Here is a 13,887-nt window from a genome sequence, read left to right as displayed (position 1 = left end):
TCTTTCATTGGGTTTGTTCTTTTTTAATTTTTATATATCTATTTATTCTGTATATTTCTGTTTTGCATATATATTGATATATGGAATTTATTAATTTAATTTGGATCCATTGTACTCACGGGACTAAGGCTTTAGTATACTTTCATTGAAATTTTTGTTGTTTAATGGTTGCAATTTCCTTGTACACTACACGCATTATTATTGAGGGATACAGTGTTTATAGGCTGATATTCAGCATTGGTTATCTTCAGTAGGGTTTTATCTAGTTTTTATATATATATTTCTATCAGGTTGATATATTAGCACAGGTCACTTTATTATTATATAGTTGCACCTCAGCACCTTGTTGCTGGGTATGGATTAGACGGCTCTGTATGTAGGAGATTTATATTGATTATTTATGGGCACTGTCACTTTAATCACTAAGTGAGTATATATCTTCACATCAGGTCGATATAGCAGCACAGGTCACTTTATTAAATAGTAGCACTTCGGCACCTTGTTTCTGTGTATGAATCAGACGGTACGATATGTATGAGATTCATACTTATCGATTAGTAGTACTGTCATTTTAATTATATTAATGGCAATAAACTTACACTTGTTTATATGAAAAGAATCACTTTCATTATTTTCACTCTACTTTTCACTGTTGCGCACCTATATAGCAGCATTTATCATTCGCAGGGAACAGGGTAATCAACTCTGTGTACGGCTTTTTCCTGTTTTTACACCGTTGGGCATGTGCGCATGCGCTGTCTCGCTGTTCTGTCGCTTCCTAATGATGCTCAGACACGGACACGCATAGCTTCGGCTTGCGTGCCATTGAGCGTCAGTGGCGAAGCGCCTTAGTAGGAGGTGGGGAGACGCGCGATGCGCCGTATTTGCCAGCTGGTTTTTTCATTGGGCAGTCATTCTTATTTAAACCTCACCGCCCCTCACCCTGGACACGCCCCCGGAAGAAGCAGGTGGCGAAACGCGCGTTGGGGTGAGGGGACGCCACGAGCACTTGTCACAGCACGGACTCCTTGAAGGTATTAGCCTTGTTACTCCCTTACTTACTGCACTGACAGAATTATACGGATTACTTTGTTGGGTGGATCATGGCTGTGACTGTGGCAGATAATGGGTCAAGCCCTATGGTTTATGAGCTGCATTGACAGGATTACATGTGGGTTTATTTATGTGGATCAAAGGCCATTTAGGATATCAATAAGAATTTATATTTATGAGCATGTTTTGTGTCAGCTTTCAAATTAGCCAATTTTGGGGGTCTTTATTTCCATAGTGGGCTGTCTCATTATTTCTAACTTGGTGGTGTCCCCTACGGCATCTTTTGCTTTTTGACTTGTTTAATTTGTTAGTTTTTACTATATTTATAATAAAAAATTGTTTTTATTGCCTACACATGGGATCGCTTCTGTTTTTCCATATGTAATTAGTAGTTTCTGTTATTTGGAGTGCCCTATATTAGGACGATTTTGGTATTTAAGCCATGGCACTGTAGCTAATCTCCCTGTACATGGGCCGCAAAGAAGAATTGATGAAAGGGTGAAACGCAAGATAGTCCGGATGGTGAATAATCAGCCCAATCAAGTTCCAAAGAAAATCAAGCTGTTCTGCAGGCTCAGGGTGAATTAGTGTCAGAGAGAACTACAGCATATATCGACATTTGAATGGAATGAAACGCTACAGCATAAGAGCGAGGAGGACCCCACTGCAGACAGAGACATAAAGCTAGCCTGCAGTTTGCCAAATGTACGCGAGTAAGCCAAAATCCTTCTAGGAAAGGATATTGTGGTCAGATGAGACCAAGATAGAGAGTTTTGGTAAAGCACATCATTCTACTGTTTACCGAAAATGGAATGAAGCCTACAAAGAAAAAGAACACAGTACCTAAAGTCAAATAGGGTGGAGGTTCAAAGAGGTTTTGTAGTTGGTTTGCTGCCTTTGGCACTGGGAGCCTTGACTGTGTGCAAGGCATCATGAAATCTAAAATTACCAGGGCGTTTTGGGTCTCAATATATTGCCCAGGTTCAGAAAGCTCGATGTGCGTCCTAGAAGCACCCATAAATGGATAGAAACAAAGTGCTAAAGCATACTGAAATTGCCAGCAATGAGTCTGAAACCAAATCCCATTGTACACCTGTAGAGAGATCTTAAAATTGCTGTTAGGAGAAGGCGCGTTCAAATATGAGAAACATACAGCAGTTTGTAAAAGAAGAGTGGTCAAAAATTCCAGTTGAGGGGTGGAAGAAGCTTGTGGATTGTTACAGGAAGCTATTAATTGCAGTTTTTTATTCCAAAAGGGTGTGCAACCAAATATTAAGTTCAGGGTGCCAATAATTTTGTCTGGCCCATTTATGGGGTTGTGTGTGAAATCATGTCCAATTTGCCTTTTTTTTTGCCTTTTGTTGTTCCAAAACACACAAAGGAAAAACGTGTATAACAAAACATGTGTAGTTACAATACTTTTCTAAAACAATTTCAAGGGTGCCAACACTATAAGCCATAACTGATCATCCAAGAGCTGAATGCAGCATTCATGTGCACAATGTGTGACCTCTAAAGGAGGAGGTAAATTCTATTGCACGCTGCCTTTCCTAAAATGATGAAGAGGCCGTGCATACCAGGATGGGGATGAAGAGGCCGTGCATACCAGGATGGGGATGAAGAGGCCGTGCATACCAGGATGGGGATGAAGAGACCGTGCATACCAGGATGGGGATGAAGAGGCCGTGCATACCAGGATGGAGATGAAGAGACAGTGCATACCAGGATGGGGATGAAGAGACCGTGCATACCAGGATGGGGATGAAGAGGCCGTGCATACCAGGATGGGGACGAAGAGGCCGTGCATACCAGGATGTGGATGAAGAGGCCATGCATACCAGGATGGGGATGAAGACACCATGCATACCAGGATGGGGATGAGGGGACAATGCATACCAGGCATATACTCGCGTCAATAAGGTTCCCCGTTTTGTTTTTTGTAAGGTAAAATTAGGTGCCTCTGCTTATACTCGGGTCGGTTTATACTCAAGTATATACGGTAACTGACCGGCACAATGATGCTGCAGGCTCAAGGCCAGGGCATGTGCTATTAGCACCAAATGTGAAAACTTTAACATACAGCTAACGCTCTTGTAAAACAGACTGGATCAGTCTTTGGGCTTGCCAACTGCTTGCCAAACTGTTCTCCTAGCAGAGGAAGGCAGATCAAGTCAATAACGTTTTAAAAGAGTGGAAGAAGAGGACCATGTTGCTGTTGTACTTATTCGGTCTATAGTCATTTCCGCCTTCTTTACCCAGGTGGTCGTTACTGCCCAAGTAGATCGAGCCTTCAAGTTCTCTAGAACTGACATTACTAGAGGAGTAGGCTAACCGAATGTCTTCCTTAAAGGGATTGCCCACTACTAGGACAACCCCTTCTTAAAATAAATGTTTCACCCCAATAAAATTATAACGCCTATATTTGCCTATAATAAAGCCTATATTTATATTTGCGCTGTTCCCTGAAAGCCAGGATATTGTTCTCCCTTCCCTTTTTTTTTATTTTTTAATGGTCCTAAAAATTCAGAGACTTCACACACTGGAAGTTAAGACGGCCCCTGGTAGATTATTTGACCAACAAATCCATGCAGGAAGAAAGTCCTTGTTTTTCTTTCCAGTGGGTTAGCAAAAGTCTCAAGGTAACAAAGGGTACCTCAGCTAGATTCTTCCTGCACGGATTCGTCAGCCAAATAATCTGCCAGGGCCCGTCTAACATTTAGTGTGTGAAGTCTCTGCATTTTTAGGACCTTTAAAAAGAATAAAATGGGGGGTGGGGGGGAGTTGGATTCCTGGCTTACATGAAATTTTGTGGTCACTTTCGGAAGATAGGCTAGTTCTGGTCTTAAAATGATCCTATCCTTAAAAATCTGAGTAAAGATAACTAACCGACAGAGCGTGTATGTCACTGACTCTACAGGCCGTCATTAATGCCACCAAAATTACAGTTTTAGGGTAAAAATTTTGACTGGCAATCCCTCTAGTGGTTCAAAGGGGCTTAGTTATTGCTTCTAGGACCAAATTTAAATCACAGGGGATGCATCCCTGGGCTAGGTATTCGCCTGGATCCATCACATGCCTTGATAAATACAGCAATTCACCTATTGGCCATCAGGTTATATTTATACAAGGCCCCTAAGGCCGATACCTGCACCTTGAGAGTGCTAGTAGATCAGCCCAGTTCCATACCCTTCTGGAGGAATTCTAATATAGCATTAATTGGCACCTCACTACCCAACCTTTCCCCCCGAACTAGATAAGAACCTTGCCCAGGTTCTACCATATGTTTTAGTTGTTACTGGTTTTCGGCTTTTAAGCAGAATAGACACCAAACTTGGGAAAAAGCCCCGTTGAATTAAGAATGTCCTCTCAAATTCCAGGCAGTCAAATGAAGGCAGTCTTCTGCGGATGGAAAACTGGACCCTGACAGAGGAGGTCTGGAACTTCTGGGAGGATCCATGGATCGGAAATGGACATCATTCTTATGCATGCAATCCAGGGTCTCTTGAGCCAGAAAGGGCAATCAGAATGATTCTCACTTGTTCCTCACCGATTTTCCTCAATACTGCTTGAAATTGGAATCAACATCAATAGAGGAAAGGCACAGGCCAGGTGGAATTCCCAGGGAATATGCAAAGCATCTACTGTATGGGGTTTTTCTATTGGATCTAGGGAGCAGATCATTGCACCCTCACAACTTCCTGTTTTGTTTGAGAACAGGTTTATGTTTGGCTGGCCCCATCAATCCTCAAACTGTTGGAATATTGTCAGGTTTAGCTCCCATTCTCCTTGTCTTAGCTGGTTAAACATGAAAAAGGAAACCTAAAGAGCAAATTTCCTATTATATGTAACGCTGTTCGTATCAAATTATGCTGTTCTACAATCAAAGAGTGGGATCTCGTGTGCCCTTGATGGTCGATGTAGGCTTCTGCTGACCAATTGTCTGACAGGATACGAACATTATGCCCTTGAAGGGAGGAAAGGAACTTCGCCACCAGCAGCTCTTACATGTTCGATGGATATCTCCTTTCATTTTTTGGCCAGATTCCCTGGAACACACAATCCGTTAGATGTGTTCCCCATCCACCCGAGCTTGTGTCCATTATTATATTATTCGATTTGATATAACTAATGGACCCACAGTGTCAGATTCTCTACTTCCAGCTACCATGCCAGGGAATCAATAGTTACCGGAGAAAGTGATATTTCCCTCTGAACAGCCTCCGCGTCTCTTTTCGCCTATCAGATATCCTGTCACAATTGTCTGGAGTGTATCTGAGCACAGGTGGACTTCCTTCCACTTAGCAAGTGACTTAGTGTGACCGTAGCCCATCATTGTTTCATTATTTGCAAGCCCAGATATGTAGGAGATTAATTGCAAAAAAGTACATACTACATATGCACATGCTAATTTTTAGTTATTTAATCCTATAAATTCAATTTAGGACCATATTTTTCTTACGGTAATTCCAATTCAACAACTTAGACTATTTAGTGCTGATGCATCACACACATATCATATTACAAAAAAAGTAAACACAGGTTGCGAATTAACAAAATAGGTAAAAGCTAGGGGCCAGAATACTTTAACAAGCCACTGTACATGAATATACATATACACACTAAAATAATTTTCATCTTCTGGAAAACTCACTAAAAGGGTATGGGTGATCACTTATTGACTGCGGTTTTCTAGCTGATGAGATCTGTACTGATCAAAATGAATAGGCTAATTTCTCGGGAAGTACCCTGTTCAAAATAGATACTCACAAGTCATCCTTCAATTGCTGACCATCATGGCTTTCTGTGACTAACTTTATGGCTTCTTTTTCACGTCTCTTTTTTTCTCTCTTTTCTTTTTTAGAAAGCGTTCTCTTGAAATTCTGTATTACACCTTCTTTTTCCAGCTTTTCAGGCCCATTGCTTTGAGCCTTCTAAAATTAAAAGACAATACAACTGTTGTCATCTAAATAGTGCGTTAAAAAAAAAAGAAAAAAAGATGGATGACAAAAAAAAAAAAAAGGTACCTTCGGAGGTATAATATTTTCATTCTTGAGCACAAATCTTCCTTCCCGGTCATCTTTATTCCAATTAAGCTGAACCACCAAAGGCTTCTCATCAACATCAAGTCTTCTTTCTTCTTCAAAACATTAAACAGTGAATTAAAATATTTACTGTATAAAATAGTACAAGAGACTCCCAGACTTTTCATTCAATAATATAAAAACATTCAATCCACCCCAAAGAATAAAAAAATGCAGATGAGCTTAAGGCTGTGTGCACACGTTGCAGATTTTTTGCATTTTTTTGCGTTTTTTGCTATAAAAATGCGAAAAAAACGCATACATTATGCATCCCATCATTTAGAATGCATTCCACAATTTTCGTGCACATGATGCGCTTTTTTCCGCGAAAAAAACGCATCGCGGTAAAAAACACAGCATGTTCATTAATTTTGCGGATTTCCCACTATATTATTGTATTGGAAACCTCTGGAAAAATCCGCAAAAAAAAAGCAACAAAAACGCGGTAAAAACGTGAGAAAAAACGCATGCAGATTTCTTGCAGAAAATGTCCCGTTTTGCACAGGAAATTTCTGCAAGAAATCCTGAACGTGTGCACATAGCCTTAGGATTCATTCAAGGGGTATTCTCAAGTTATTCCATTGCTTTAATCAATTAAACAGCATGAAAATAAGTAAGTTTGCAACTGACTTGCTTTTTCTATAGGATGCCATCTACCTTTCATAGTGTATAGCTGGTTTCCATAGAGCTTGGCCACTAGTGCCTGTTCAGACCCTAGGTAAGAGTGTGCAATAATTATATTAGGAGTTAACTCCTCACCTGGAATATACCAGTTCGCTCTATCCAGCCCATTGATTTCTATACAGGAGCTAGCTGCTTACAACCCTCTCCTCTCCCCCTCCGCTCCTGATCAGCTGCTATTATAAAGCTTGTAAAACCACAAGCCCACAGCATTGGTTCCTCCCAGAGTAGGCCTCCTAATCACTGCTGACTTTCAAGAGCTATGTTTGTCAAGATGCATTGTTATCTCCAGTTGTAAAATATAGTAATAGCAGTGTACCCTCCAGAATAAACCAATATACTGTCTAATACAAGAACAAGTTCTGCTGGAACACATTCAGCTATAATTGTATTGTTTAGTTTTACTACTCACCAGAATACTCAATATGGAGTATATGTCCCCTTATCTCCCCATAAACCAGGAAGAAAGGAGACTATTGCTCTGAGCTGCTCAAGAGACAACCTGAGAACACCCCTTTAAAAAGGGAACCTGCCATAAATTTTTACCCCAAAAACCATTAATAGGATTGTGTAGCTCTTTAAAAGATGGGGCATTTGATCCCTTTAAGACCCCAACAGCAAGAAATCCCATTTTGAAACGGGAAGTACACTGGGACATGATGATGCACTTCTAATATCTCAACCTGTATTTGGCATCTAGTAGCAGCCCTCTCTTGGCTGATTGACCGGTCATTTGCTTTGGTACATGACTACGGACCTGTGAATCAGCCTGAGCAGATTGCTGCTAGATCGAGGCTGAGACACCAGAAATGCATTGTGACACTCCATGCACTTCCAGACACAACTTAAAAACTTGATGGTTTCTCACAGCTGGTCCAGTACTTCAGGATTATAGCATGGACACACTGGGATATCTCTAAAAGGACTACACAGTTATACAAGTGATTTGATAGGCTACAGTTTGACAGGTTCCCTTTAATTATCTCCAAACGTGTCAGTTTTCAGACAGCCAAACAGAAATGATTCAATTTGGCTCAACACAGGACAAGATTGTTTTTTTCCATTTGATGTACCATGAGGTTTATATTGTGGAATGCGTTTTTTAATTTTTGAAACTATGACAAAGGGAGCCTGGAGGTGACTGACAAGAGATCCTACTGTAAAGGCCAGGATTGTTGAAATCTCAGATGCCATGCATTTCGGACCTTAAAGAGACTGTCAGAACAGAATGACTGTTCAAACCAAGTACAGACACCCTGTGCACCCTTGCTGTGGCCAAACACTTAGCTACACCTTCCCACCTGCCTATTTTCTGCCCCCCCCCCCCCATCCCCTCTTTGATTGACAGCCATGGCTTGATAGAGCCAGAAAAGAGATGGACATAGATGGAAAACACACAGGTGGGAAGGTGCACGTAAATGGTTGGCCAAGTGCATGATGCACAGAGTGCCTGTACTTTGTCAGCACAGAATGGCTGTTTAAACATAGTCCCTTTAAACATAGAAGTGTACGCCAGGAGCTTGTCCGTCACAATAGAGCTGTGTCGGGTGTCATACAGGGGAATCCGTTACTCCCAGGACTGCACTGTTACATAGTTACATAGTTATTAAGGTTGAAGGAAGACTTTAAGTCCATCTAGTTCAACCCATAGCCTAACCTAACTTGCCCTAACATGTTGATCCAGAGGAAGGCAAAAAAAAACCATGTGGCAAAGAGTAAGCTCCACCTTGGGGAAAAAAATTCCTTCCCGACTCCACATACCGCAATCAGACTAGTTCCCTGGATCAACGCCCTATCAAGGAATCTAGTGTATATACCCTGTAACATTATACTTTTCCAGAAATGTATCCAGTCCCCTCTTAAATTTAAGTAATGAATCACTCATCACAACATCATACGGCACAGAGTTCCATAGTCTCACTGCTCTTACAGTAAAGAATCCGCGTCTGTTATTATGCTTAAACCTTCTTTCCTCCAAACGTAGAGGATGCCCCCTTGTCCCTGTTTCAGGTCTATGATTAAAAAGATCATCAGAAAGGTCTTTGTACTGTCCCCTCATATATTTATACATTAACATAAGATCACCCCTTAGTCTTCGTTTTTCCAAACTAAATAGCCCCAAGTGTAATAACCTATCTTGGTATTGCAGACCCCCCAGTCCTCTAATAACCTTGGTCGCTCTTCTCTGCACCCGCTCCAGTTCAGCTATGTCTTTCTTATACACCGGAGACCAGAACTGTGCACAGTATTCTAAGTGTGGTCGAACTAGTGACTTGTATAGAGGTAAAATTATATTCTCCTCATGAGCATCTATGCCTCTTTTAATGCATCCCATTATTTTATTTGCCTTTGTAGCAGCTGCCTGACACTGGCCACTAAATATGAGTTTGTCATCCACCCATACACCCAGGTCTTTTTCATTGACGGTTTTGCCCAGAGTTTTAGAATTAAGCACATAATTATACATCTTATTACTTCTACCCAAGTGAATGACCTTACATTTATCCCCATTAAAGCTCATTTGCCATTTATCAGCCCAAGCTTCTAGTTTACATAAATCATCCTGTAATATAAAATTGTCCTCCTCTGTATTGATTACCCTGCAGAGTTCAGTGTCATCTGCAAATATTGAAATTCTACTCTGAATGCCCCATACAAGGTCATTAATAAATATGTTAAAAAGAAGAGGGCCCAATACTGACCCCTGTGGTACCCCACTGCTAACCGCTACCCAGTCCGAGTGTGCTCCATTAATAACCACCCTTTGTTTCCTATCCCTGAGCCAGCTCTCAACCCACTTACACATATTTTCCCCTATCCCCATTATTCTCATTTAATGTATCAACCTTTTGTGTGGCACCGTATCAAAAGCTGTTGAAAAGTCCATATACACTACATATACTGGGTTCCTTTGGTCCAGTCCGGAACTTACCTCTTCGTAGAAACTGATCAAATTAGTCTGACATGAACGGTCCCTAGTAAACCCGTGCTGATACTGGGTCATGAGGTTATTCCTCTTCAGATACTCCAGTATATCATCCCTTAGAATGCCCTCCAGGATTTTACCCACAGTAGAGGTTAAGCTTACTGGCCTATAGTTTCCGAGTTCAGTTTTTGTTCCCTTTTTGAATATTGGCACCACATTTGCTATACGCCAGTCCTGTGGTACAGACCCTGTTATTATGGAGTCTTTAAAGATTAAAAATTATGGTCTATCAATGACTGTACTTAATTCCTGCAGTACTCGAGGGTGTATCCCATCCGGGCCTGGAGATTTGTCAATTTTAGTGATTTTTAGACGCCGCCGCACTTCCTGCTGGGTTAAGCAGGTGACATTTAATGGGGAATTTTTATCACTAGTCATTTTGTCTGCCATGGGATTTTCTTGTGTAAATACTGATGAAAAAAAGTCATTTAGCACAGGGGTCCCCAACTCCAGTCCTCAAGGCCCACCAACATGTCATGTTTTCAGGATTTCCTTTGCATTGCACAGGTGATGCAATTATTACCTGGGCAAGACTAAGGAAATCCTGAAAACATGACATGTTGGTGGGCATTGAGGACTGGAGTTGGGGACCCTTGATTTAGCATATTGGCTTTTTCCTCATCCTCATCCACCATTTCACCCAGACTATTTTTAAGGGGGCCAACACTATCATTTTTTAGTTTCTTACTATTTATGTAGTTAAAGAATATTTTGGGATTATTTTTACTCTCTCTGGCAATGAGTCTCTCTGTCTCAATCTTTGCTGCCTTGATTTGCTTTTTACAGAATTTGTTTAATTTTTTGTATTTATTTAATGCCTCCTCACTACCTACTTCCTTTAATTCTCTAAATGCTTTCTTTTTGTCACTTATTGCGCCCCTTACAGCTCTATTTAGCCATATTGGTTTCCTCCTATTTCTAGTATGTTTATTCCCATACGGTACATACTGTGCACAGGTCCTATCCAGGATGCTAATAAATGTCTCCCATTTTCTTTGTGTATTTTTGTGTCTCAGGATATCGTCCCATTTAATTGCACCAAGAGCCTCTCTCATCCGTTGGAAATTTGCCCTCCTGAAGTTTAGTGTCCTTATAACCCCTCTATTACACATCTTTTTAAAGGATACATGAAAACTTATTATTTTGTGATCGCTATTTCCCAAGTAACCCCCAACCCTTATATTTGCTATGCGGTCTGGCCTGTTGGTTAATATTAGGTCTAGCAGTGCCCCCCTTCTTGTTGGGTCCTGAACCAGCTGTGAAAGGTAATTGTCTCTCACAGTTGTCAAAAACCGATTACCTTTGCTGGAACTGCAGGTTTCTGTTCCTCAATCTATTTCAGGGTAGTTGAAGTCCCCCATAATAATGACTTCTCCTTGAGTCGCAGCTTCATCTATTTGCTTTACGAGGATATTCTCCATTGCTTCCATTATTTTTGGAGATTTATAACAAACCCCTAATAATTGAGTCCCCCACTACCAGCACCTGTCTGGCCTGCCCTGCTCTCCTATTTCCCTCCTTACTGGAGCAGTCACTCCCCCGGCTTTCAGAGGACATGCCTGGCTGCAGCAGTGCTACCCCTGTACTGGCACCCCTCTCATTTGCCAACTTAGCAAACTTATTGGGGTGTTCCAGATCAGGACTAGCCTCCCTAGCACTCTTCCCTCTACCCCGCTTCCTAACTGTCGCCCAGCTTGCTACTTCATTGTCCTACAGCTCCATCCCACCATCCCCCCCCCCATCTGTCCCATTGAGCCTCTGCTCCGTGAGCAGAAGACTCCTCTCCATATTGTCAATATCGCATTGTTGCCAGCTGCACATTTAGAGTCAGAATCTGGGTTTCCAAATGCACAACGTGCTCACATCTCGAACAGCAGTATGCACCCTCGACCGGCTGATCAAGGACTGCATACATGTGGCAAGATGTGCACTGGATGGCATTAACAAGAGTGGAGCACATTTCCTAATGGGGATTGCACCAGACAGAAAAGTTAAATAATAAAAAAATAAATAAATAAATACAAAGTATTAATACAAAACAGACAGCAATTCAGTAAGGGTACCGTCACACTATACGATTTACCTACGATCACGACCAGCGATACGACCTGGCCGTGATCGTAGGTAAATCGTAGTGTGGTCGCTGGGGAGCTGTCACACAGACAGCTCTCCAGCGACCAACGATGCCGAGGTCCCCGGGTAACCAGGGTAAACATCGGGTTACTAAGCGCAGGACCGCGCTTAGTAACCCGATGTTTACCCTGGTTACAAGCGTAAAACTAAAAAAAAAAAAACAGTACATACTTACATTCTGGTGTCCGTCAGGTCCCTTGCCGTCTGCTTCCCGCACTCACTGACTGCCGGCCGTAAAGTGAAAGTGAAAGCACAGCCGCTGTGCTCTGCTTTCACTTTACGGCCGGCAGTCACAGTGTGGGAAGCAGACGGCAAGGGACCTGACGGACACCAGAATGTAAGTATGTGCTGTTTGTTTTTTTTTTAGTTTTACGCTTGTAACCAGGGTAAACATCGGGTTACTAAGCGCGGCCCTGCGCTTAGTAACCCGATGTTTACCCTGGTTACAAGCGAACGCATCGCTGGATCGCATCGCTAGATCGGTGTCACACACCGATCTAGCGATGACAGCGGGAGATCCAGCGATGAAACAAAGTTCCAAACGATCTGCTACGACGTACGATTCTCAGCAGGATCCCTGATCGCTGCTGCGTGTCAGACACACCGATATCGTAACGATATCGCTGGAACGTCACGAATCGTACCGTCGTAGCGATCGAAATGGCAGTGTGTGACGGTATCCTAATTCCTCCCCTGGAAACTCCCTGACTCCAAAGTCACTGAATCACAAGTCACACTTACCGCCGTCCACACTTACGCTCAGGCCACACTCAGCTCGCTCACACTCGCTAGGCTGAAGATTTAAAGATTTTTTTTTTTTTTCTAGTTCCCTCAACAGCAATCAACCTTGCTGTTCAAATGCACTTCCAAAAAGGGCAGCACTGTAGCGGAGGAGAACACTGCTTTCTATGCCATTATACAGTATACAAATGCCTCTGGTGTTTGGGGGTCTACAAAGGAGTTGAACATTTGCACCAGAAGCTTGCCCAACAGCTATGGTACATGAAAAGTTTAAAGTCTGAAAATAATGTAACTGGAGTCTAGTCTGTGTGTGCCTAGATTGTGGGCGCAGTATAGGATACACAATGCAGAGCATTTACACAGAATGGTTACTTTATTAGAGCCAATGTTGTAGCATGGCCAACCTCGACCTCCCAAACTTGAGCAATTTATCATGGCAACAGAATGCACTAGGTGTTGAAGTAATTCTACAGGAAATAGCTAACAAAAATTAGATGCTGGAGGTGCTCAGAAGTACTCAACAGCGTTCAACTTTGTCCTAGAGATAATCTGTAGGAATTAGTTTTGAGGACTTAAGGTACCTCCACACATAACGATATCATTAACGATATCGTTGCTTTTTGTGACGTAGCAACGATATCGTTAAGGAAATCGTTCTGTGTGACAGCGACCAATGATCAGGCCCCTGCTGGGAGATCGTTGGTCGCTGAGGAAAGTCGCTGGACTCCCTGCAGACATCGCTGAATCGGCATGTGTGACACCGATCCAGCGATGTCTTCACTGATAACCAGGGTAAACATTGGGTTACTAAGCGCAGAGCCGCGCTTAGTAACCCGATGTTTACCCTGGTTACCATCGTAAAAGTAAAAAAAAAAAAAAACACTACATACTTACCTTCAGCTGTCTGTCCCCGGCGCTCAGCTTCTCTGCACTCCTCCTGCACTGGCTGTGAGCGTCGGTCAGCCGGAAAGCAGAGTGGTGACGTCACCGCTCTGCTTTCCGGCCGCTGTGCTCACAGTCAGTGCAGGAGGAGTGCAGAGAAGCTGAGCGCCGGGGACAGACAGCGGTAGGTAAGTATGTAGTGTTTGTTTTTTTTACTTTTACGCTGGTAACCAGGGTAAACATCGGGTTACTAAGCGGGGCCCCGCGCTTAGTATCCCGATGTTTACCCTGGTTACCCGGGGACCTCGGGATCGTTGGTCGCTGGAGAGC

At 42.4% G+C, this 13,887-nt stretch overlaps 1 protein-coding gene across 19 annotated transcripts in view; it reads right to left on the bottom strand.

Annotated features, from left to right (window-relative positions):
• The window catches only part of AFDN (afadin, adherens junction formation factor), a 447,314-nt gene that overhangs the window by 356,697 nt on the left and 76,730 nt on the right, over positions 1-13,887 (bottom strand). For 11 of the 19 annotated variants that reach the window (XM_069769255.1, XM_069769252.1, XM_069769245.1 and 8 more), the window contains exons 3-4: positions 6,078-6,190; positions 5,821-5,984 (exon numbers count right to left, since the gene is read on the bottom strand). In XM_069769255.1, the coding sequence (XP_069625356.1) occupies positions 5,821-5,984; positions 6,078-6,190 (277 nt within the window). The remainder of the gene's footprint in view (positions 1-5,820; positions 5,985-6,077; positions 6,191-13,887) is intronic. The other 8 variants (XM_069769246.1, XM_069769258.1, XM_069769259.1 and 5 more) reach the window with 1 other exon arrangement.

Source organism: Ranitomeya imitator, chromosome 5 (genome assembly GCF_032444005.1).
Source record: "Ranitomeya imitator isolate aRanImi1 chromosome 5, aRanImi1.pri, whole genome shotgun sequence".
Taxonomy (NCBI): Eukaryota; Metazoa; Chordata; class Amphibia; order Anura; family Dendrobatidae; genus Ranitomeya; species Ranitomeya imitator.
Note: the sequence above shows the minus strand (reverse complement) of the source record. Positions and strands in the feature narration are given on the sequence as shown.